The 24,213-nt window shown below is 54.0% G+C and overlaps 1 protein-coding gene across 1 annotated transcript; it reads right to left on the bottom strand.

The window, feature by feature from the left end:
* Nucleotides 1-8,146: 8,146 nt before the first annotated feature.
* LOC111148775 (visual system homeobox 2) lies at nt 8,147-23,665 on the bottom strand. Its single transcript, XM_022505576.1, has 5 exons — nt 23,296-23,665; nt 21,905-21,989; nt 17,926-18,049; nt 9,269-9,449; nt 8,147-8,472 (listed from the first exon to the last, which is right to left on the bottom strand). Exons 1-5 carry the CDS (start codon nt 23,663-23,665, stop codon nt 8,147-8,149), a joined length of 1,086 nt encoding a protein of 361 aa, XP_022361284.1.
* Between the last annotated feature and the right edge of the window lie 548 nt (nt 23,666-24,213).

Below are 24,213 nucleotides of genomic sequence, written 5' to 3' on the forward strand. Positions count from 1 at the left end.
AAAATGGCCATTTTATTATTTTTTCAATTTTATTTATCTTAAGTAATCTCTACACCCAATGTGGGGCTCGGACTCAACCCTAAGACCAAGAGTCTCTCGCTCCTCTGCACCAGCCAGGTGCCCTGTAAACTGTTCATTTTATTTTTTTTATTTTTTTATTTTTTTATTTTTTTTAAAGATTTTATTTATTTATTTTAAACTGTTCATTTTAAAATTTAAAAATCACATGAGGATTTTAAAACTCAGTTAAAAGCAAGTAACGACTAAAAGAGTAAGTCCTTCCCCACCGCTCCCCAACTACCTGACTGTGGTACCAGATATACAGCCTGTGTGCCCCTGGGAGAACATGCATGTTTCCACGTAACTGCAACCCGCCAGAAATAAAGACTGGGAGAAAATACACTTCATGTTTTCATGGTTTCTCTGCCTAACCAAACATGTACTACATATCACACCTAGAGATGAATAAACAACAGCAAAAACAAGCCTGCTGCAGGACTGAACTAAGAAACCAGAAAGGGAAATCCCAACTGTGAGAGCCAGAGCCACCATGGGGGTGTGGGGTCAGCAGGTGACAGGCGAGAGCAACTTGCATTTTAGACGCCCATGCAAGCGCAGGAGACCAAAACTGAGGTGAGGACTGGAAAGAACACTTAAACAATCCAAGTATTCTCAAAGAAAAAGAGAGAAAAGCTTGTCACATCTTACAAAACACACAAGCAATATACCATGAGTCAGCAAATGCAACAAACAGAATTACAAGGAGAAATTGGCAGTGGAATGTTTATTTATTTATTTTCCCTCCCGCCCTGAGTGGAAGGTTTTTAATATATTTCTCTTCATAATCAAAACAGGAAAAAATAGCCATATATAGAATTCAAACAGCCCCACTAACAGCTATACAAACCACTGCATTCCGAAATTGGAAAAAACATATTCTGTTTAATCACACATGGAATATTTACAAATTAGCCACATATTAATCTAAACCCAGTCTCAATATATACCAAAAGATCAAGAGGATGAAAATGATGATCTCTAATAACAATATAATAAAATTAGAAGTCAATAAGAAGGATAACCTCTTTCCCCACGAAAATCCCATATGCTTGGAAAATTTTTAAACACTTAAAATAATCAGAAGTGAAAAAAAAAGTAAATACGTAAAACTGAAAACAGTAAAAGCTCCACAGTCTTCGGAGACGCAACTACAATAAAACTTGGATGTGTATGATTTGATTTTAAGTGTCTGTATTAATAAAGAAGAAAGATTAGAAATGAATAAGGGTTCAACTCAAGAATTTCGCCAAAATCCCCCACTCCCCAAAAAAGGGTAGAAAAACATTTTTTATTTTATTTTTATTTTTTAATTTTTGAAAAAGTTTTATTTATTTGACATATAGAGAAAGAGAGAGAGAGAGATCAGAAGTAGAGCAGCAGGCAGAGGGACAGGAAGAAGAAGGCTCCCCACTGAGCAGGGAGGGAGGGCCCCCTCCCCCCAAGCAGGACTCAATCCCAGGACCCTGGGATCATAGCCTGAGCCATACTGACTGAACCACCCAGGTGCCCCTGGGAAAAACATTTTTTTTTAATTAAAATGTTTTAAAAATTTATTTATCTGACAGATCACAAGTAGGCAGAGAGGCAGGCAGAGAGAGAGGAGGAAGCAGGCTCCCTGGCGAGCAGAGAGCCCGATGCGGGATTCAATCCCAGGACCCCGGGATCATGACCTGAGCCAAAGGCAGAGGCTTCAACCCACTGAGCCACCCAGGTGCCCCTGGGAAAAACATTTTTTTTTAATTTTTAATTTTTTTATTTCTAAAATGTTTTTTTAAATTTATTTGACAGAGAGAGACACAAGGAGAGAGAGGGAACACAAGCAGGGGGAGTGGGAGAGGAGGAAGCAGGCTTCCCACTGAGTAGGGAGCCGAAGGCAGGGCTGGATCCCAGGACCCTGGGATCATGACCTGAGCCGAAGGCAGATGCTTAACAGCTGAGCAACCCAGGTGCCCCGGAAAAACATTTTTAAATAAAAACAAAAACTTACTAAAAGAAGAAATAGAGTTTAATGCACACCATCTCGACAGCAGTAACTAAAGGGTTAATGGGACTCCCCTCAGCCACAATATTTTATCCAGACCTTTCTGTTTGCCTTTAAATTGTCCTGGCCCTCCAGCTTTGGAGGAGGCCGGAGCCTGGGGGAGTAAACCCTTGCCTTGCAGCAGACTCTGATGCTTGGGGTGATTGTCTCTGTTGCCCATGGAGTAGAGGACAATCTCATTGTCTCTTTCACTCTTCTCACCATCCCCGTGAGGTGGCGAGGTCGTGTTCCGACTGCAGATTTGAGGATGAGTGCACCAGCGTCCAGGAAGTCAAGAGGATAGCAGAGGTCGGACTTCAGCTCAGGGGTCCTGGATCCACCTACACGTTCTTCCATTTTTTGGTGACCCTTTGCTCCTGGGGGTGTCTCCCCGAGTGGTGGGCCTGGCTGACAGACAGGGGTGGTCCCCGCCTCGAAGAGGGCTGTGGGCTCTTGCTCCCCCTGCGTGGAACCCTTGCATGGATGGCTCACAGGACATCACGGAAGACAGAAGTATGTGAGGAGGAGAACCTGGTGCTCTTATTCGAGGGCATGCTGGTCCTCCAACGTTCTCCTCTATCTACCCCTGTTCGGCTCAGCACTTGTCTTTTTTTTTTTTTTTTTTTTTTTAATTTTTTTTTTTTTTTTTTTACAGACAGAGATCACAAGCAGTCAGAGAGGCAGGCAGAGAGAGGAGGAAGCAGGCTCCCTGCTAAGCAGAGAGCCCGATGCGGGGCTCAATCCCAGGACCCTTGGATCATGACCTGAGCCGAAGGCAGTGGCTTTAACCCACTGAGCCACCCAGGCGCCCTCAGCACTTGTCTTAATAGCTGCTTGCTCATTAATGCGCCCATCAGCCAAATTCCTGGATCATCAACTCAGCTGCAAAGGTCTGTTGGCTGAGCTCAGATTTGGGTTTTTTTTTTATTTGTTTGTTTTTTTTAAGATTTTATTTATTTATTTGTCAGAGAGAGAGAGAGAGGGAGAGAGAGCAAGTACAGGCAGACAGAATGGCAGGCAGAGGCAGAGGGAGAAGCAGGCTCCCTGATGAGCAAGGAGCCCGATGTGGGACTCGATCCCAGGACGCTGGGATCATGACCTGAGCCAAAGGCAGCTGCTTAACCAACTGAGCCACCCAGGCGTCCCCAGATTTGGTTTTTAATCCTTTGTTTCTACTTCTGGGCAGTCTACTGGTCTCTTCTCACCGGAGCTGTGTGGAGGAAATAGGGCAAATTTTCCTCTTCTTCCCTCTCCCATAGGGGTTCACCATGGTCACCCTGGTCAACCCACCTTTGTTCTTTGACCTCCTGAGCACCAAGCGAGGCTGGGAGGTGGTGGTTATCCAGGCTCAAGGCTGTGAGCACACAGACGGCTTTTGTCATTCGGCAGCTCAGCAGGAGGCCAGCTTCTCACTCCCTGACTCCTTCCTGTGTCAAACTTCCTGAAGTCCAATGTGGGAGCAGAGCCTTGCAGGTAAAGCTAGGGGGCCCTTGTTCAGAGGCGAGGTGCTCAGTGGGGAGGAGCCTGAGGTCCACTGAGAAGAGTTAGCATGGGAAGGGATTGATCTGAGTGAGAAGTTAGGGGAGCAGAGCACTGCTGGGCCCGCTCAGCTGTGACGACCCAGAGACGTCGTTGCTGCTGGAGTTGAGGAAAGAGCAGAAGACCCTGTTTCAGCTCCCCAGGGTGGGGGTGGGGGTGCCTGGGTGGTCTTGGGGAGATCGGGGACAGGGACATTCAGTAAGCAGAGCCCTGGGGTAAAGCAGGGAAAGGGGCAGCCCTGGCACTTGTTCTAACCCAAAGAAGCCATCTGTAGTTTTCCCTCGAAAAAACAAACCAGTTTATCTTTTTTTTTTAAGTAAACTTAATTTTTTTGCAATAATTTTAGATTTATAGAAAAATCGTGAAGCTAGCACAGAGTTCCCATCAGCCCCTCACCAGGTTTCCTTATGATTAACATCTCCCACGAGTATGGTACCTTTGCTACCGCTGGTGACCCAGGTGTCACAGCCCTAGGTCCCCAGGGGAGTCGGGGAGGAGATGGGACTATCCCTCTGGTGAGAGCAGGAGGAAGACTCCGAGATCCTGGTGAGCTGGGGGCACAGGAGACAGAGGAGGCTGAATGGACCCATCCCCATGGTCCCTCCAATCTCCTGCCCTCCCTTGTCACCTCCTGCCACCAGGCAGACTCGTCATCTATCCATGCCTGGCCATGCTCAGCAGCTCCAAGCAGCTGGCAGTCCACATATATCAGTCCCCCTGCCGTTGCATCACTCTCTTGCTTGTCCTGGCGAGTGTAGCCCTCTCTGGGCAGCCTGTTGGGCCTGGGAAGTGTGGAAAAAGCTCTCCTCCCAGGTGCCGAGTTCTGAGATCCGTGGGGAGAAGTCCTTGCCAGGGTACAGGCGGCACTGGAGATTTCCCTTTGTTTATTTCCCAGCTGGCCAAGCCCTTCCTTTCCTGGCCCGTGTGTTCCCTTAGCAGTGTCCCCACCTCTCCCTTCACTGATTACCTGTGGGTTTGCTTGCCTGTCCCCCAGCAGAAAGCAGCATGCCTCTTCCCAAGGTCAACCCCCGGGGTGGTTGTCATCTCCCAAGTCCTTCAGTGTCCAAGTCGTCCCCCAGATGTAACTGAGGGGGACAGATGCCAAAGTTGGCTGCCGGATTTGAGAAGTTTATGTTGGTGTGGCCACCTTCCTTCATGTGGCTCCTTGGCCAATATCCTTGCTGCTTCCTCTCTGGAGGAAGGACACCAGAGGGGCAGATGTTATCATTTCCAGGAGAGGCACAGAGGTCAACACCTTCACTCAAGTCCCATGGACACGCTTTCATGGCCCCTACCTCATGCCTCCAAGGCCTTAGGACACGTGCAATTTTGTGTTTTCCTTGTGTGCTTACTTGAATTCTGTCTATCTTTCCCTCCAAGTGAGATGCTTTGGGACCACTGTATCCCCAGTGTCTTGCCTCACTGCCTGGTACACAGTAGATGCTCAATCAGTGTTTCTAAATTATTGAAAGGACAAGTTAGAGAAAGAGCATTCACTCCTTCATTCAACAGTAGACTGTCAGGCCCTTTGATGGTTCCTGGGAATAAAAGATGAATAAGATATGATCCCCACCCCTGAAGAAATCAGTCTCATGAGGAAGATGGACATGTAAATTACAAGCATACAGTATGACACACACAATGCGATAATGGTGGGATGTCACAGGTGCTGGGGGAGAACAGAGGTTATAAACTCTCCCTGGAGGATCAGGAAGGCTCCAGGGAGGAGGGACTTGAGGGAGAAGTGTCAGTGTGTCTCCTGGAGGGGTGCCCATGGGCAGGGTGGGGAGGAAGGGCATTGCTAAGCCAACAGGGACACCTGCGGGGACCTGACATGCTCAGGGAAGGCATACGGGAGTGTGTGTGGGCAGGACTTGAAGCCAGGTTCTTGGACCTGTCCTTTCACCGCATAGCACTTGGAGATGTCCCACATGGGCCCTCCAGGTTCTGGGTTCAGAAGGATTAGATCAGCTCCCAATGAAGTATACAGGGACTGCTGATCACCTGTCACTCTCCTCCGATGACGGCCGGCCAGAAAAATCTCTTCTGAGAAGGCGTTCCCCATCTGAGGCAATCTGAAACAATCTTATGAGATTTCTTGAGCCCAAAGCTCAAATATAACCTATCTGGTCTGCTCCCTCCCTCTCCTCTTGTAATTCCGTCCAACACACCATGGAGCCGATGGGTCTCCGCTGTCTGCCGGCAATTTCTTGCAGTCCTTCCCCGCGCCTTCTCCTGTTTACTTCCCTTCTCTTTAACAGGCTCTTAGCATAGGTCTGTTTGACTTCAGTTCCAGATAACACTGCCTTTCCCACTGGTTGTTGTTGTGTTTGAGTTGTAGGCAAGATTCTAGAGTGCACACGTGGACACAAAAGGAGGGAGTCAGGACTCTCAGGGGCCAAGGTGGGATGAGGCATGAAGGAAATAGGGTTGTTAATAAGTAAATTATGCCAGAGGGAAAGGTTAGCTAATCCGTTGTGTGGGGAGCAGCGGGGAGTCGTAGGTAATAACTTAGGGGCTCCATGGCTGGGATAATTCAGTTGTGTCTACAGTGGAGGAGGGTCTCCTATCACAGTGACAAATGTCATTGGAAGTTGGTGTCAGCTCAGCGGAGAAAGACAGGCCCCTATGCCTTTAAAGTTGGAGTCATTTCAAAAGAGGAATCTGGTAATTTTGATTTAAAAATGTCTTCATGGATTTACTTTTTATGCTACCCATTCATACACCGTCCTCACCCACGGAGGATTCCTGGATCCCTCCCCTGATGTTTTTACATCAATTTTATTCTTACTTGTATCTTTACAGAAAATGGCACAGAAATCACAGGTTTAGAATACCTAGAGTTATTACATTTCCATATTTCAAACACTTCAATATCAAGTTTCTTTCTTCCCACTTCTATGTACAGTATTTACACACCGGGGGCTAAAGTCTCTAACACTTCAAACCAACAGGGGACAAAGACATGGAGAAGAGGGGGGTTCCATGAACAGAATGAGGAAGAAATCAACTTTTGATACGGAATTAAAATCCAAACTCACTGTCTCAGGCCTTTCTCTTGCGAGGTATTCCCTGCAAAGGTGGGTGGAACGGTAGAGGGAAATGTCAAGGGCATGAGGGTGACCCAGGCCTGGCCTGGGGGTTGGAGGGGGCAGCTTCGGAGAGAACATCCCAGGTGGAATTTCCTCCCATCACCAGACAGGAAGAAGCCCCCAGTCCCCTATTCCTCCACGGTCACCGTGTCCGTCCTATTCTTACAGACAGATGCCACAGCACACACCGGGCAGGTGCGTGTACCTGTTGCTTAGTTAGAGTCTAATCCTGGCTCCTGCCTTGCTCTCCTTTGAGCCCTTTCTCGTACCCTTTTTGTGGCCACTCCTTGATGCCTGTAATAACTCCAAGTCCGCTCCAGGCTTCACCTCCCAGGGATGGCCTGGATCAAGTCGAGCCAAGATTTGTGGCTTCCCGTGTGTTCATTTAATGGCTAGATCGGGTTGGACAGGCGGGACACACGCGCCCCAATGAACAGCAAGAAGCTCTAGAAGGGTGTCTTGCACAGCAAATCAGAGTCGTGGGTAGTATATGGCGGGGTGGTCAGGATGCTTCAGAACGCAGGCCCAAAGGCTCTGGGTAAGAGTCTGGCCTCCCCAACAGTGCCCTGACCACAGCATTTGTGACAGGTGCCTGCTGTCTGCAGGGCACAGGCCCTGGACTCTACAGGTACTACTGTCCGTGGCCTCATGCTGGGGAAAGCGGTGGGGCAGGCGGCGGGGGGGTGTGTGTGGAGAGGGCAGGCAGGTTCACGAGGGTGACTACAGAGGACATGAGATGGAGGGGGGCTGAGGGGCTCAGGAGGACACCTTCCAAGTTTAACCTGGAATCTGGGCCCCATCGATGGGGTGGGGCAGAGGCTGAGCCTGGGCCTATGGGTGTGTGTTTGGGGGGGTAATATCCACACTGTGGAGGCCCAGGCCCTCAGGAGGGAACAGGCCGAGGAGCACAGTTTTGCTGAAGCCTGGGGAGCTCAGGACACTGGTACTAGAATGCAGGTCCTCGTTCCCTGGTACTGTTGCGGCAGGTAATGGGTTGACAGCAGCGGGCTTTGGGCCTGGGCAGAGCAGAATCCACAGGGGGTAGAGAGCTGGGGAGCGGGGGTGGGGGGCCTCTTTCAAGCAAGAGAACAGAGAGTGAGGGGTGGATCTGGACACTGAGCGTCACCAAGGGGTTGAGTGAAAGTGGCTTGAGGGGATGGTTTGGGGCAGCAAGAAGGCTTCTGAGGCAGGAATGTTGGGATGAGGAGGAAGATGCCGGAGAGGTCAAGACTAAATAGGGGGTGTCTCAGCACGGCCCAAATCCTTGGCCAGAACTGAGTTGTGCCTGAAATCAGCCCGGGGGTCATGGGGGCCCCAGTGGGGCAGGAGGAGGGTGGCAGAGGCCAGGCCCGAGCCCTGCCTCAAGAAAACCTCCCAACACCCCAGGCCCCGAGGAGAGCAGAGTCCTGGGGCTCGGGATCTGGGAGCCCTTGATCTAAGCCATGTCCTCCAGCTGCAGCGGACTCAGCTTCTCCGTGGGCCTGTCTTCGTCCATGGCCTCCTCCTCCTCGGGCTCCATGGCGTTCCGGGCCAGGCTGTCGGGCCCAGACACAGTCCCCAGCACTTTGGTGCTGTGCTCCTGAGCTCTGGCTCGGAGCGCGGCAATGCTGTTCTCTCTCAGTTCCTCCTGGGACATGGCCGCTGGAGGGTCGGGGCCCCGCTCCTCCGGCTCCATCTTGTCCAGTCTGGGCGGGGCCTGGCGCTCCACCTCGGGCTTCCTCCCCGACTCCGCGGCAGCCTCCAGCGACTTTTTGTGCATCCCTAAAAAGAATTGTTGGTATTCGGGTTTAGAAAAGCGCCTGGGAAAGCCATCTTGAACTGAAAACGGCAAAGATAGAGAGAGGCCAGAATTAAGGACGAGCAGAAAGCCTTACTTCACACACCGCAGTCACGCGAGTCCCAGGGGCCGGGGCTGGGGCAGCGGGAGGGTGGCCAGGGGCTAGGGCTGGCGCTGCAGACCAGCAGCTGGGCCCCAGGCCTGCCGAGGGCTTCTTCAAGTCAGGTCCCTGGGCACCTGGCCACCGCCTGCTCTGCCCCTTCCCAAGCGTAGCATGTGCGCCCCGTCCCTCCCTCCTGGGATTCTAGATCATAGAAACCCAAGATAAGCTGGTGCCGCTACCAGACATAGGCCCCGAGGGCAGGTGGGGGGAAGATGGCACGTGGAGAGATTTCAGGGGGAAGAAGTCCTTTGGGCAAAGCCAGAATGGTGGCCAGAGGGTCCGAGGGGTCCCCTCAGGCCCCAAGAGAAGCTGTTTCATTCACCACAAGCCCACCTCTGGCCAAGTGAAGAGAAGGGTACAGACCCTGGGCCAACAGCCATACCCTTCTCACAGTACAAAAGAACCCAGGGGCCCAGGGCATAGACAGCAAGCCCCGGGCCCAGCCTGCCCCGCTGAGCCTCCTGAGCGGATCTAGGAGACCTGCTCTGGAGTGCGTCTGTCCTGCTAGGTGGCCCGTTGTGGCCGGGTCTCCCTGCTCCAGAGCTCTGCCTCCTCCTCCAGGGAGCCCGCTCTCCTCACCACAGGGGCAGGGCCCCAAGGAGGTTGCGGGCTCTTACCCAGCAGCCACGGGGCACAGGAGTCCATGATGCCGTCCTTGGCGGACTTGAGGATGGACTCTGGCAGGGGGATAGAGTGCCGCACCATGGCCCCGTAGAGCCCGTACTCCGCCATGACGCTGCTCCGGCCCCAGCACTTCTCCCGTTTCCTCCACTTGGCCCTGCGGTTCTGGAACCAGACCTGCAAGTGAGGATGAACAGGGCTAGGGGTGTGTTCTGAGGGGCACTGAGGCCAGGCCCTTACCCCGGAGGCCCCCTGTGCAGGTCCCCACTCCTTTGATTGCTAGGGCTGCATCCCCAGGACTGCTAGTTTCTCCAGCAGGGTGCCTTCATTGAACTTTCCCCACTCCATGGTACCCCCCTGGGGATTCTCCAGGCTCAGAATGCCTAGAAGGAGGTCACTCAGTCCTATAAGAACGTGATGGGTGAAATGGGTCCTTTTTTTTCTTTTTCTTTTTTAAATCAAAGCAGTTCTAGGATGACGGGCAGAGGCCTCTGGGTCAGGCTCTTGAGATGGGCAGTTCCCAGCATGGAAATGGTTTGCTGCCGAGAAGCCCCACCTGGGTAGCTCTCTTGAAAGTGGTCACACCTCCAGCGTACAGACAGAATCCCGTTTTTGACTTGCAGAGGGACACATTCCTTCCAGGGGCTGGACTAGCCATGCATCTTGTTCGGGTCTCCCTCTCCACCAGAACCCCAGGGGCCGAACCGGCCTTGAAGCCAGGCAGGTGTGGACTCAGGCATCAAAGGGCATGGCATCCAGGTAGCAGGAACCCTGGGGGACACCCCCAGGAGGCCCAAGTCAGCCTCCTTTCTAAGCCCTCCTAAGTGCCCTCCATTCACCAGCTCCCCACAGTTCTGGCCCTAACCCTGAATGATAATGCAGAGGAGCTGGGCAGCCATCCCTCAGTCAGGCAAGGAAGACAAAATTCTTCTGGTGTGCAGAGAAAGGGGCATGGGGACCTAGGAGGGTGCAGTGGGGGGCCCTGCACCCCTGCATGGGGACACCCTGGAGAATGTTTCTCTGGCCCCAAAGCTGACTGGTGCAGGGCACGGGGGTACCCTGGAGGTGTCGGTAGAGCTCCAGCCCCGTGCTCGGAGCGGTCCCTGTCATGCTTGGGGGAAGGGAGATTTCTCGGTCTCCCAAAGCAGCTTTCCTAAGACTTCCGGCGGCTGACAGGAGCCAGCGCCAGGGGCAGCTGCACTGTCCCCAGGCAGGTGAAAGGCCTTCGAGAAACCGGTGGGCTCTGGAAGGATCCCAGGCCCAACCAGCGGCCCCCTCCCGTCCCCTCGCAGCCCCTCCGGGCCCTGACCTCCGGAATGGCGAGACGCCCAAGGCGCCCCGGGAAGTAGGGAGATGAGGGGGAGAACAGAGGCGGGTTCGGGGAAAATCTATTAGTTTCCTCTGCGATTTCCATTCCCTCGCCTCAGCCGGGTCTCCCGCCCCCTTCCCTCTGGGCCCCTCCCCCGCCCCCGGAGGCGGAGGTTTCAGCTTTTGATGAAAAATTGCTCCAGCTCTATTCAGGAGGCGGCAAAAGAAGAGTCACCCCCAGGGGCAGCCCTGGGCTGATTGAAAAATAAGTTAATTTCTGTTTGAATCGATGGGCCTCAGGCACTGAAATATCACGGGAAATTAAAGCGGCTGTTCTCTCGGGAGCCGCGGCATTGACCCGCACTAATTAATGCTGGGGAGGCAGCGCGAGCCGCGCCGCGAGCCGCTCCCCCTCCCCGGGGGACCCCAAACACTTCTCATTTAACTAATTAGACGGGGAAAATTGGGTGTTAATTTGTTTAGGATTTTTTCCCCCTCTTCCCCCCGGCAGCTCCCTCTCCGGCCCCCACCCTGTGCGGGGGCGCGGGAAATGAATGCGGGGCTCGCCGGCAGATGGCTGCCCGGGTCACTCTGCAATCTTCTCCGACTTGATTGCTTGATTAGGTCGTTAGCACATTAAAAAAAAAAATTGCTTGCCGTCTGGCGCTGGCGTGATGAGTGGGACGCGCGGCAGCGCCTGGGTAATTTATCTTTTTATACGGCAAAGAATTTGATTTCAATCTGCAGATATATGGGGCGCCTTTGACACCTGTTTAACATCGCGCCGCTGACAGTTTAACCCTTTGCTGCCTCTGCTGCGGGGACGCCGGGGCGGGGGTTCGGATCCGCGCGCCCCCGCCGTTCCCGCCGCTGCCGCTATGTGGCGCAGTGAGAGCCCCAGCGGCTCCAGGCAACCCCGAGTGTACAACTGAGCGCGGCCGGACGCCTCCAGCAGGGGGCGCCCCGGCAGCCCCGCCTCGCCTCCCGAGGACCCTCGGAGAGCTCCGCGGCCGCAGACCGGCTCTGCCCGGCTGCGTTAAGACCGCGCGGTCCACGCACGCCTTTAAATGGATCGAAATGTGTGTATACCTGTTTTGAAATGTCTCCATTTGTAAATAACCAGGAACCCACAAAAACGGGAGAGACGCGCCCCAAGACTCCCCGGGCCTCGCCACCTCCGATAGAAAACGATCGCTCGGTCCACCCTGGGTGGCGCCGCCTGCAGCGAGCTGCACCTTTGCCACCACCGGGTCTGGCACCTGCCGTTCCGGCTCAGGCCCACCTGGAGAGCTGCGAAGCCATTGTGCAGGGCCCTTTCCCTGGTCCGGACCCAGACCGCCGCGGGGGACCCCTGCCAAGGAAAGGGTTTATGCAGTTTGAAAGCCACTAGATGGCTGCGCCTTGGGGACTACAGAGCAGAGACGATGAGCGATGCGGGCCCGGGCTAACTCGCCCATCTCCCCGGCCGGGCTCCGCGCTATGTTTAGATCCCTCCCCAGCGCCACCTGCCTGTCCGTCAGGCTCTCCAAACCCAGCGCCTGCGGTTTGTCTGAGACCTCTGCCCTATCCCATCTTCCTTCCCAGTAGCACTTGGTGGCCCTCTATAAATACCCACTTGTCACAAGCTGCCTTCTCCCATAGAGGAAAAATCTGAAGGACTGATCCACAAAAAACTATGTGACTTCTGGTTTCATCCACCTCTCAGAGAATACAAAAGCGTGAAGCTTTTGGGGATGGAATTCCCAGCACCAAGTGTGACCACAGGGGGTTGGGAAGGCTTTCTTTATGAACCTAAGTAAGACATCTGCTTCCTGGTCAGGAAATAACCTTCCTGCTTGAAAACAGTGCATTGTAAAATAGCAAGACCTCAGCCCCTTAACTGGAACCCATGGGACCAGACTCCACAACGTTGGGATTGTAGAAGGGAGAGGTGATGCGCATACCACATTACGTGACACGCAGCTGCAGCCCAACATAGCCAAGCTCACTCATCTTGATTTTTGAGGCAAAACATGCATATTCCCATTGAAAGGGATAAAGACCATACAGTCAGGTCTGGGTTTGGCCACTCGTGAGTTCTGATAACTCACTTAGGAAAGAACTGTGTTTTCCGCATGGTTTAGATCAATGGATTCTGGACACTGGATTGCGGAGTATACAAAGGCAGAGATCCCCTACCCGCCCCAGTGTGGATGCCTGGGAGGATCCGCTGTCCTGGCTTCGCCTGGATTCCATAAGCATTGGTGCTTGGGGCCGGGGGAGGGTGGGGTCGGGGAGGGCAGAGCTCTCACGTGGAAACCACATCTTTACTGGAACACTAAAGAACGGGGGTGCAGACTTGGGATTCGGATGCTCTCTGGGGTCTATAAACAGAACCATTTTCCTGGGTCTCCTAATTTGGGCACATGAATAACTGGTCTGGAGATCAGACTTTGCCCGCAGCCATTCCCAGGGGAGCTGGTGCCAGCTGGTCGTTCAAACCAGGAGTCATGCGGACCCTCGGTTATGGGCTCTTGGAATGCTTGGCTCTCTGCAAAGACCAGATGCTGCTCCAATTTATGGAGGAGACCCGGACAGCCAAAACAATTTCTTTTTAGGACAGTTGGCAGGGAAGCTGTGGCTTGATGCCTTGGAGGGAAGTGGACAAGGGATTAGCATTAACCCTAGCCACTCCTCATATCCGCCTTTCGCTTCTCTTCCTGGAAGCAACCAGCATGTGCACAGAACTTGATGGTTACAAGAAGCACTGAAGTCAGACAGTCCTGAACTGGATTCCTAGCTGTGAAAAAAATTGCTGTGTGATCTTGAACAAGTTCCTTGCCTTTTCTCAGTCTGTCTCTTCAAACATAAAATAATGCCTATTTCCAGGGTTGTTTTGAGGATTAATGCAATAAGTGAAAGTCCTAGAAAGTCCCTAGAACTTCCCTAGAATGGTCCCAGAACCCACGCTTATTACATAGAAGGTTCAAAAAGTGCTACTTACTATTATTTCAGTGGAGGCAAAGAAAACCAAGGGCAGGTTAATCAACCTGTCCCTCTGGCCTCCTCGGCAGGCCCTTTAGCAAGGCTGGACTGACAAACAATAATAACTCCAGGAGAGGGGCAGAGGGACAGAACTAACCTTTAAGCTGTATGATTTTAATACAGCTAGCCTCTGTTTCCCCTTTAGGTATCCCGAGGGTCCAACGGAGACCCCTGCTGCTATTAGCACATCTCTAATGTCTCCCAGGCCCTTGAGGCTCAAATGGACGAGAACCCCACGCAGTGCCCAAGACTCCCTGGGAGCTGGCTGTGATCGGGAGCTAGAAGGCCTTGGCTGGAGTTCCTTGTCCTGCCTCTCACTGTCTTGGTGATCTCTCAGTCTCTCGCGCCTTCCCTTTTCTGGCTGCCCGCTTTCTAGAGGAGACTGCCCTCTCACGTGATAGTCGGGCCTGGAACTCCTGAGCAGAACCTGTGTCAAGGCCACAGGGAGGACCAGAGCTCTGCCTTACACCTTAGGGCTCTGAGTGCCTGAGAAGGGGCCCAAAAGGGACAGCAAGCATCACCGGGTCTGGCACTCCCAGGTGAGATCTTCCAGCTTGGGAACCCAGGGTCTGTGTTCCTGCATTTCCCCTCGGAGGTGTCGCCCTAGAAGCACTCAGAATGCTTCTGGCAGTCCATAGCGGGTCTGACAGGAGCCTCCACAGCTGGCAGTGAGGGTCCCAAGAGATTGTGCCTCCAAGGACAGACAGGACCTGGGGAGGGGTACTTGCCAAACAGGTGCTCTCTTGCTATAGAGCACACTGGGAGCAGAGCCAGCAACCCTACCAGCAATTTCTCTCATGGTGTGGGTAGAACAGCTACAGTTGTGCCCACAGATGGCCTCTCTTGTCATCACACAGCTCCTGTCCTGTAAGCTCCCATCCTGGCATCTCCACAGGACACCATATCCCCGGCTCCTTCTCTCAAAGGTCTCCCAGGAGAACCTCTGTGGTCGTCCCAGGATTGCCAGCCTCAAGAAGACATCTCGTAAGATGAATGCTCTTTGTACATTCTGGTCGCTTGCCTCCCCGGGCCCTGCTTTCGGATCTTGCCTCCTACCATCAGGCCTGGCTCTGTCAGCCATGTGGCGAGTCCCATCACATTCACCCAGCTTTCTTTCTCTCCTCCGGCTGGAAGCTGATTAATTTGAGCTCATTGCAGCAGTGACTTAATGACTTAACACTCCACATGCAGTCAGCATTCCTGACACCATATTTCAGTGTCTTCAGGCTCAGAGAAGCCGGGCCTTGCTGCAGCCTCTGATGTCCAGTAGGGGGCAGCTTTGCCCACATTTCCTGGCAGCCAAGGCAGCATCCTTCCCGGCACACCTGACAGGTCATCTTGTCCCTCATCCCGCTTTGTCCCCCCCAAACTACACTTCCTTCCACTCATAGGAACACACATGAAATGCAGAAACTCCTTTCCAGAGTCTCTGACGCAGGATTTTTATGCCGGCTGTCCACAATCACTGGAGAGTTTTAAAGATACACAGATGTCAAGGACTCTACACCAAAGTAATTAGGTCAGAATGGCTGGGCAGGGGGGCCCCGCGTGGGTTTTTCACAAGCTGCCCTGTGTTGCTACTAAGTACTCCAGGCTGAGACCGGCTGCATATCCTCTAACATCTGGAATAGAATCCCTTCAAACTTCGTTCCCTATCCTTGGGCCGGTGTCCCTTTAAGAGAGGCCAACGTGAACAACACTAGTCAGAGGAGCCAGGCCATGAGCTTAGGTACAAGAATTTGCCCACTCAAAAAATAATTTTTTATGAGTGAGTTTTTGAGGTTTTTTTCTTTAGAACAATGCCTGGAACTCAGGAAGTATCTTTATGAAGGTTTGATACAGGTTCCCCCCCTGACCTCCAACCGTCTCTGCTCTCCCAGCTTCAAGTCAAAACACAGGCTTCAGATTCAAGAGGCAGGTGGTGAATGTGTGCGCTTTTGAGGCGGACCTGAGTTAGATCCCCGTGTCCCCCACCACCTAGCTGTGTGGCCTTAGGCCAGGGGCTGTCCTTCTGCTTCCTTGGTCGTCTCCAGAACTAACTGAGATCAGCATTGAAGTCGAGTGAGCCCAGGGCACCTGCCGGGCATCACTCAGGATACATGACATGAGGCTTTATGGCACCTGCACCCAAGGCGGGGCTCACCGTCACCCCCATCTTACAGGTGAGGAATCAGGGGCTCTGCAGGGTGAAGTCCACTTGTCCAGTCACTCAGTCCCAGGAACGGTGGAGCCAGGATGTGTCTGGCTTTGAAACAGCGTCCCTAACCACTGTACCTCCTTGCCTCTCCCATGGGTGTTGTGTTTTCAGAACACCTAGCACATGGAAACTGCTCCGTAAATGATAGCTGTGATCATCGCTGAAACATGTGGAGACTTTGCCTGGGCCACCTGGGCCAGGCTATGTGACAGCTCACATACACCTTCTGGAAGGCAGCATTTAGCCAAAGAACCTTGTGTTGCTCAAAGACTCTAAGAGATTCTCGGCTCTGTTCTCCTAGATCTAGAGTCCTCAAAGTCCCAGGGCAATCAACTGACTCCACACCCTAGCTCCTCCTTGCTGGCCCCTGTAGCTTCAGACACCACCCGACAGATGCCTGCCCCCTGCCCCCCGACAACTCAGAGAAGCCTGGCATCTGCCTACTGGGGCGTCTGTGGCAATGCAGTAACAGCTGAGCGAGAGCCTTCCCCAGAATCCTCCACGCGCCCCCACCCACCGCCACCACGGCCACGGCCGAACAGATTTTCGGACAGCTCAATGCAAGCAGCAGCTGTTCCTTCCTACTGGTCAGTAGTGCCGCTGGGAGGCCTCCCAGCAGGAGACTTTCTCAGCCCTCCACCCCACCCTGTCCACTTGTAATAGCCAACTTTGTGCAAACGCAGGCCAGGTAGGGGTTACCATGACACCTCGACTGGATTGGCGTTGGCTGACACACAGACACACAGTCTTGATTCAGAATGAACACAGGATTCAGAATCAACACCCCAGGCTTACCCCACTGGAACCCAGTCGGGTAGGGGGCTGATGGATCCAGGCCACCACGGATAAGGCACCAAACAGATAATCTGCTTATGAATAATTGAGCTTATTGTTAGTGTCAATGTCTAAAACCACTAGCTGAAATTCCTAATAGATTTCCAGGGGAGAGGAAGACTCTTCTGGAAAAGTAGCTCATGTCTCATTTCCAGTTCTCTGGTTGTCCAGTGAGAGAACACAAAGCAACCTATAACTTATCTGGTTCCCTTTCCCCCCAACACACATCCTACCTCCAAGGGCTTTTCTTTACTGGGAGGGGTTTCAGGAAGTCGGGATCCCTGCTCCCCCTCACTTTTCCCAGCCTTAGCTATGAACTGCTCTGGACCATTCTACTGATGAAAACAGCTTTCACTCAAGGGTGTGATCCAGTTAAGACAAACCCAAATCTTCTGGAAATGTTCCTCCTACCCACTGTTCTAGGCCCTGCCCAGAAAATCATCAGACTTCATCTCCCAGAGAAACCATTAAGCAGACCCACCCTTGCCTAGTGAGGTGTGTTCTGGCCTTGGAAAGGTCTTGCTGATGATGAAAGGGAGCTCTGCGGCCAGCACAGCTGAGAACATCCCAGTCCAGACCAGTGGTCAGTTATGGCGCAGAAGTCTCTAGGAGAGGGGTGCCTGATTGATTCAGAGGAACATGCGACCCTCGATCTGGGGGTTGTAAGTTCAAGCCCCATGTTGGGTGTAGAGATTACTTAAAAATAAAATCTTAAAAAACAAAAACAACTCTGTAGGAGAGGAAAAGGGCTTAATGAGCCACACTTGCAGGCAAGAGTCCCCGGCCACATCCCAGGCCAGACCTGAGCAGGAGCTCAGGGCAGGGCCAGCTGTCTGATTGTGAGAGGAAGGAGTTTCAGGTGGATGGAGGTGGTGGGGAGTAGAGAGAAAGGGAGGAGGTGACCTTTTCTTCATGGGTTGGGGGAGTGGAAGGAAGGGAAACAGAATGGGGTCAGGACTAGAAGCCACTTTCTCCTTCTACCCACCTCTGGCCTTGGAGCAGACATGTAGCTGTACCTAAGAGATACCTGCCACCACAGAGTCCCCCCTTGAGGACCCATGAGGACCCATGATGACCCCCCCCCCCCCCCCAAACCCCCGTCCCCCCCCCCCCCCCCAACAACAGTGCCCACCTCACATGATAGGTGTTCAGCAAGTACCTGTCAGCTTAACCGAACTGTTCTTCACAAGGACAAGCAGGGGGTGGGAGATGGGGTCACAGGTATCCAGGAGCCTGAGGCTGACAATACCTCATTGAGTGTGGAGAGAGAAGGACCTGGGGCTCTGTTACCTGTATCCTGTCTTCTGGAAGCTCCGTTTTCATGGCCAGCATCTCCCGGGCATAGACATCTGGGTAGTGGGCCTCATTGAATGCCTTCTCCAGCTCTTCTAGCTGGTAGGAAGTAAAGATTGTCCTGAGGGGAGCAAAACCAGACACTCAGGACCCAGAAACTAAAAGAGACTGTTTCAGAGAGAACAGAATGACCTTCCTCTAGCCTCCTAGACAGACCCCAAACCCAGGGCTGGCTCAGCACAATCAGACACAAACTCAAACCCAGAGTTCACACCACCCACACTCACACACACACCACACTCACACTCACATATGTTCACACACACTCGTAGCTTAACACTCTAGGTTCTCCTTCATTCAAGTCTGAGGATCCACACTGTCCTTCTTGGGAGGACATTCTTTCAGCCTTCGGTGACACTTCATACTAGGGAATCTTTCTGGAATTGATTTGGGGGAAAGCATGTTCAGACAGAAATTTTAGAAAGCTGTAGAAAGCCCTTCTTCTTCCTTCCAAGCACAGAGTGAGGGACTCACCAGATAAATAAATGCCTCAGGCCCTCTGGGACCTGCTTTCCCGTTTCCTCTCGCAGGCAGTGGTTGATCTTTTCAATGACACCCACGTTCAAAGTCCCACTGGAAGGTCAAATGCAACCACAACCCTAGTGTTTGAACAGCTGAGAACTGAATCTCCCACCTCCTCACGCATCCCAACATTTTCTCCTCCTCACCTCCCCTTCCTCTGCCACAACTCGGAACTAGTAGCTCCTCAGAGTTGCCCGCAGATCCCCCCCTCCACTTCCAGTGCTCAGAAGACAAGGAGGCACCTTCCAACTGCCTTCCAACACCCAGGCTCAGCCATTCATGGGGGTGGGGGCGTCCCATTCAGGAGGGTTCCATCCAGGTCACTGTGAGAGAACCTACCTACACAGCCCCCACTCCCCACAGAGCAGTCTACATTGACCTATTCGGGTCCTAATCTGTTTTAAGAATCTGGTAAATGCTACATCCTTTTGCCCTAGGACAACACCCAAATGAATATTCTCCAACACAAAATTTTACTTCTATTATCACAGCTTCATAGACCTCCCCCTTTCCCCACAAACCATACACACCCGCTGACAGGCACCAGTTCTTCTCTATTCAGACTTTAATTTCTAGGTGAAACCTTTATCTTGTACCCTTATCAAGTCAATGGGCAATGTAGTCCCGATTCCACAAACCCAGATTGTAAAGATGGTATGTTCTTTGCCTGAGCCTCTGGGATCTGACCCTGGGGACCAGCATAGAGGGTTAGAATCCTTCACTGATGCTCTCATTCTCACCCCCACCAAACACCAGGAAAAAGTCCCAGTGGAAGCCCCTTTGGGTCCTTGTGCTGCTGTTGGCTTTAATGTCTTGAGGGAAGATGCAGGGGATGTGTGAGGAAGAAAGATTCTGCCCTTTATAGAAAATGACTGGTTTGATTCTAAATTGTTTCTCCTATTCTCTTGGGAGGCAGGGAATGGAATGTTTATGTATACAGAAAATGAATTCTTCGGAATTTTGAAGATCTGCTGGTTTCTATTTTGCTCTTGCCACTTACTGAAGGGCCCCGGAACAGATTGTCAGAATAAACAATCAAAGTCTTTAAGTCTTCTCAAAACTAGGGAAACCAAGGCACATAGGTATTGTGGCTTGGCCAACGCCAAAGAAGGGAGGGGATGAGAGGTTATTTAGAATCATTCAAGTGCCTGCCTCCACCTGGGAGAACTCTCATTGAAAAAAAAAACCAAACCAAACCTCAAATCCCCCAAACTTTCCCTCATTCCTGCCTCAGAGCTAATCTTCGTGTCGATGCTGGTGTGCTCTCCAGGGAGGCTTCTGCATCCCGCAAATGTGATCCAAACCCTGCTCCTGGCTTAATGCAGAATCCCAGACTCTTCAGGTGCGGCCGCATCCCGTCTGCAGAGGAGCTGAGCTTTCCCAGTGCAGAGACGAGCAGAATCCCACAGACTCCCAAGGAGGCTGCTCCATCCCTGTTCCCCCCCTCCAACCCCCACTAAGCCCAGCGTATTTCTGGGAGAAAAAGAGATGCCCATCTCTCATTACTAGACTCCAGAGGCTCTTACCTGAAATGCCCAAAATGAGAGAAGCTCAGGAAAAAAGCATTTTAAAAAAACTAATTAAAAGCTGCACCAGCCATCAGTAGCCATTCTGATCTCTCTAATAATCTGCTCTCTGCGTACACCAGAAACCGCTGAAACCGAGGACAGGTGGTGAGTTGCGCTGTCTCACCCGGAACCCCCAAACGTCTCCTCAGTGGGGAGAGCATCTGGGGAGGACGGAGTCAGGAGCCTTACGCAGAGATCTGGGGCTGTGGATCAGCCAGTCCAACTGCCCACACAAGGAGACGTCCTGGAGCAAAAACACTGTTCTTGTACCCAGGGAATACTTTCTCCTGGACTCTCCTTGCTGTGTGAACCCCTCTTCCCACTTCCGCACCAGCACAGAAGCGGTTCAGCCCCAGTGGCTCTGACCTATCCTCCCTCTATGGTCCCCGCCCCTGCCCTTGCTCCCGGGAAGCTGACAGGATTACCCACCCTGGGATCAGCGTGAGATGGGGGGCATAAAAGATGCTCTAATAAATATTTGTTGGATGAATGAATGTAAAAAAAATGACCTATGGATCTATGGACCTAAAAGGATCTATGTTTCCGTTGAAAATAAAACAAAGCGAAACACAACAAAAATGTTGCCTGAAGGGAATGAATAAACAAGGTCACTGAGAAACCAAGTCAAAGTTTACCTTCATTCCAGCCCGAACCTATTGGGGCTTAGAGGACAGGAAGAGCCATTTCAAAAGGTGGGAGCCAATACTGGAGTTTCCAAGAGCTAGCTAAGGAAGAGGGGAATGCAGAAAAGTGCCCAGAGAAGGGGTGCAAAGAGGCTGGGAACAAACTGGGGAGAAGAGGATGGGGTGGGCGGCTGCTGGGAGAGCTTCCTAGGGGAGAAATGTCTCACCAGCCAGCAGGAACCTTGTGGACACACCACCTGGACTAGGGTGCAGGGAGAGATTTGGGGAAACAGATCTGGCCGGTGAGCACAGGGGAGGAGTCTGGAAGCAGCACTGGCAGAAAGTCAGACAGATTTTGGGAGCTCACTTCTTTATTTCCTTAAACCCCCCGCCCCCCCCAGAAATTTCTACAAGGAACTAGCAGGTGCGGCGCGGATGCGGAAGGGAATGTGCATCTGGGGTGGGGCGTTACTTTTCAGGATATACCTTTCAGCACCTACTGAATTTTAAAGTTGTACCAGTAATACCTATTTGAAGATTCATTTTAAAAAATTCTCTCCGTAGCCGGTACCCCCATGCAGCCCACTCGACTCCAGAAGGTGCTGGTGGGGTCATCCAGTACACACACCTTCCCTCCCCATTTTACAGACAAGGAAACTGAGGCTCGCGGAGGGAAAGAGACCCTCTCAGGGTCACAAAAGAGCAGAAGCCTAACGAAAAATTCCCATCCGAGCGCATATATCGCGCTCAAGGTGTTTGACACGGTGGGAGCAGAAGGCCAAGGGTGTGGCAGAGCGGACAGGGATGCCGGGAGCGGGATGTGGGCCCGGGGACAGCGGGCAGAGGGGCAAGCTTGGGCGGGAGGTGTGAGTCACTCTGCCCCATCGAATCTGGGGGCCGCCTGCCCCTTTCTGGCTCCGGTTCGGCCTTGCTTTGGCCTTTCCTTTCTCCCGCAGAAGGAAAAAGCCCGGCGGGTGCCGCCTCCCCGGCGGCCACACACCATCCTCACCCGTTGTGGCTGGACGCCAGGGTCCCGGGCGGATATCCCCAAACAACGTTCGGTGTCCCCGGCCCTGGCGCAGCCTTGGACTTCTAACTTAGGAGTCGGTGAGAAGAGGGTTGGAACGACCCACCCCCCAAACAGGATCTGGCAAGGGAGTAGGTGAGCCGAAGAGGTGACAGAAAGCGCCGCAGGGGCCTTACCTGTGTCGCCTCTTCTTCCGTTTCTTGGTCTGGTTTAAAGCCGATTTGGACATTTTTCGGTCGCTGGAGGAAACATCTTCAGAATCTGAAAAGCGGGCGGAGGCACATGCGGCAGAATGGGGGGAGCGCTCGGCAGCGCCCGGGGACGTCAGGCGCCAGAAGCCCGCGAGGGCCCCACCCGGGGCCGACTGCAGGAGCGGCGGGGACCTGCTCGGCCCTCCGGGGGAGCCCTCCGAGAGGTCGACTCCATCGCTTAGCCCCGGCCGGCTCTACCCACGCCGGCTCCCCATTCCAGAGATTTTGCACAGATTTCGTTGTAAGAGAGGCAAAGGCCCCAATGCGTTTGGGGCAGGGGCGGCGGTGGAGCGAGGCAGCCTCAGGGGCTCGCAGGGCCGGCGGGCGGGGATCCGGGCGCTGCACCCTGCCCCGAGCCTGCAGCTCCGGCGCCCCGGGCCCCGAAAGTTGGCTCCGGGAGAGGAGCCGGGACTCAGGGAGCCGGGCTCCGGGAAGCGTGGGGTCTCCCCGGGCAGAGCCCCTTTTTCAGTGCCTGCGGAATGCGCCCCCGCTCGAGACTGGAGAGGCTGCGACGCGCCACTTTTCGTTGTCCCTCCAAATAAAAATAAATAAATAAATACATAGGTAACGAAAAATCGGGGGAACTGCCGAGCGCGAGCACGAGCCGGAGGCCGAGCGGGTGGGGACGCGCGGCCGGCAAAGCAGTTCGGGATGTGCGCGGTGGAGTCGTCCCGGGGCCCCGCCGGGCACGGGCATCCGCTAGATTGTGGCGTTTAGGTGGAATCGGATGGTGGCCGCTCCTGCCGCCGCAGAGGCCAGGGTGTCCAAGCTCGTGGGGTGAAAAATAAACCCCAGCTGACCAACATGGGCTTTGTGGAACGGAGAAAAGAGGGAGGAACAGCAACTTTGGATACCAGGGCTGGGCCGAAGCGGACACCCGCTTCCTGGGCGACCAGCTCACGGAACAGAATCGGTCCCCGGACCGCGGGTCCTCCGGAAGGCCGGGGTGCAGGGGAGCAGCTAAGCTGGGGGCCCCCAGCCCGCGCCACGGGCTCCGACATCCCAAGCTGGGTTTCCGGTGGGGCCCCCGCCGTATGCCGCGACAGAGCGGGGCCCTACGCGGGGACCGGAGAACTGCGCGGAGGCCGGAAACGCTGGGGCCGAAACCAGGCGGGAGCCCGGAGCATCCTCCCCGCGCCTGCCCCGGGCGCGCCGGCCCCAGGCCGGAGCTGCGACCCCTCGGCCTTGGCGCGAACTTTTGCGCGGGGAGCAGGCCTTGCGGTGCAAGCGAAAGCCGACGGCGTGGGGCTTCCGGCTCTCGCCCCCAGTGGGGCAGCCGGGCAGCCGGGCAGCCGGGCAGCCTCGCCCTCACCTACCCGAGCTGGCCGTCTGGCTGGTGTCCAACGGCCCCGACGCTCTCCCCAGCGGCTGCAAGTGGACGCTCTGCGGGTCGGACAGCACTTCCAGGAAGGTGGGCTGCGCGTAGAAGCCGGGGAGCCCCCCAGGCCCCAGTAGCCCCATGCCGCCCACTCCTGCGGGACTGAGCACAGAGCGTGCAGCCAGCAAGTGCCCGGGGGCCAGGCCGTCGAGGGCAGCCCGAGGGTGGGAGTTGGGGGGCTCCTTGTTCAAACCCAAGATCTCCTGGATGCCGAACCCCGTGCACCTGGCCGGGGCGCCCCCCGAGGTACTCTTGGCCACTGTCTCGGATTTGGGCTTGCTCAGCGCTTCCCCCGCTTTCCCCGTCATCTCCCGGCTCTTTGGAGGGGCTGAGGCCGCAGGTCTTTTGCTCCCCCCACCCCCCCGCCGGGCTCCCCGCTTTGCGAAGTTGGTCCCAGGTGCCCCCTCCGGTGTTTAATGCTCTGGAGCCCCAAGGAGATTCCCCTTTTATCCAACCAGGCGGCAGCCCAAGTGGGGTCAGAGCTGAGCAGCCAATCACCGGGGCCAGGAGCATTAGGAATTCCAAAAAGCTGGCAGCTCCCGCCGCAGGCAGCACCGAGGGGCCAGGGCGCTGGGGACCGGGCACAGGGTGGACTCGGCAGGACGCCCATGGGCAGGGACCCCAGGGGCTGAAATGAGACAACAAGGTTCAGAGCTGTTCCAGGAGGCTGGGTGGCTTGGGATTCTGGGGAGAGCCTGGCTGGGACATGTTCCTGGGGTGGGGTGGGAGGATGGGCGGAGGGCCAATGTTAGAGACTGGGAGTCCTCCCTCCCTTAAATCCAGTACAGACTGACAAGGTCAAAGAAGACCAAGTATGGGATCCTTGTGTAAAAGGCAGACAAGGAAGGGAGCAAGT

Source organism: Enhydra lutris, unplaced genomic scaffold (assembly GCF_002288905.1).
Source record: "Enhydra lutris kenyoni isolate GAN:26980312 unplaced genomic scaffold, ASM228890v2 scaffoldscaffold20, whole genome shotgun sequence".
Classification (NCBI taxonomy): Eukaryota; Metazoa; Chordata; class Mammalia; order Carnivora; family Mustelidae; genus Enhydra; species Enhydra lutris.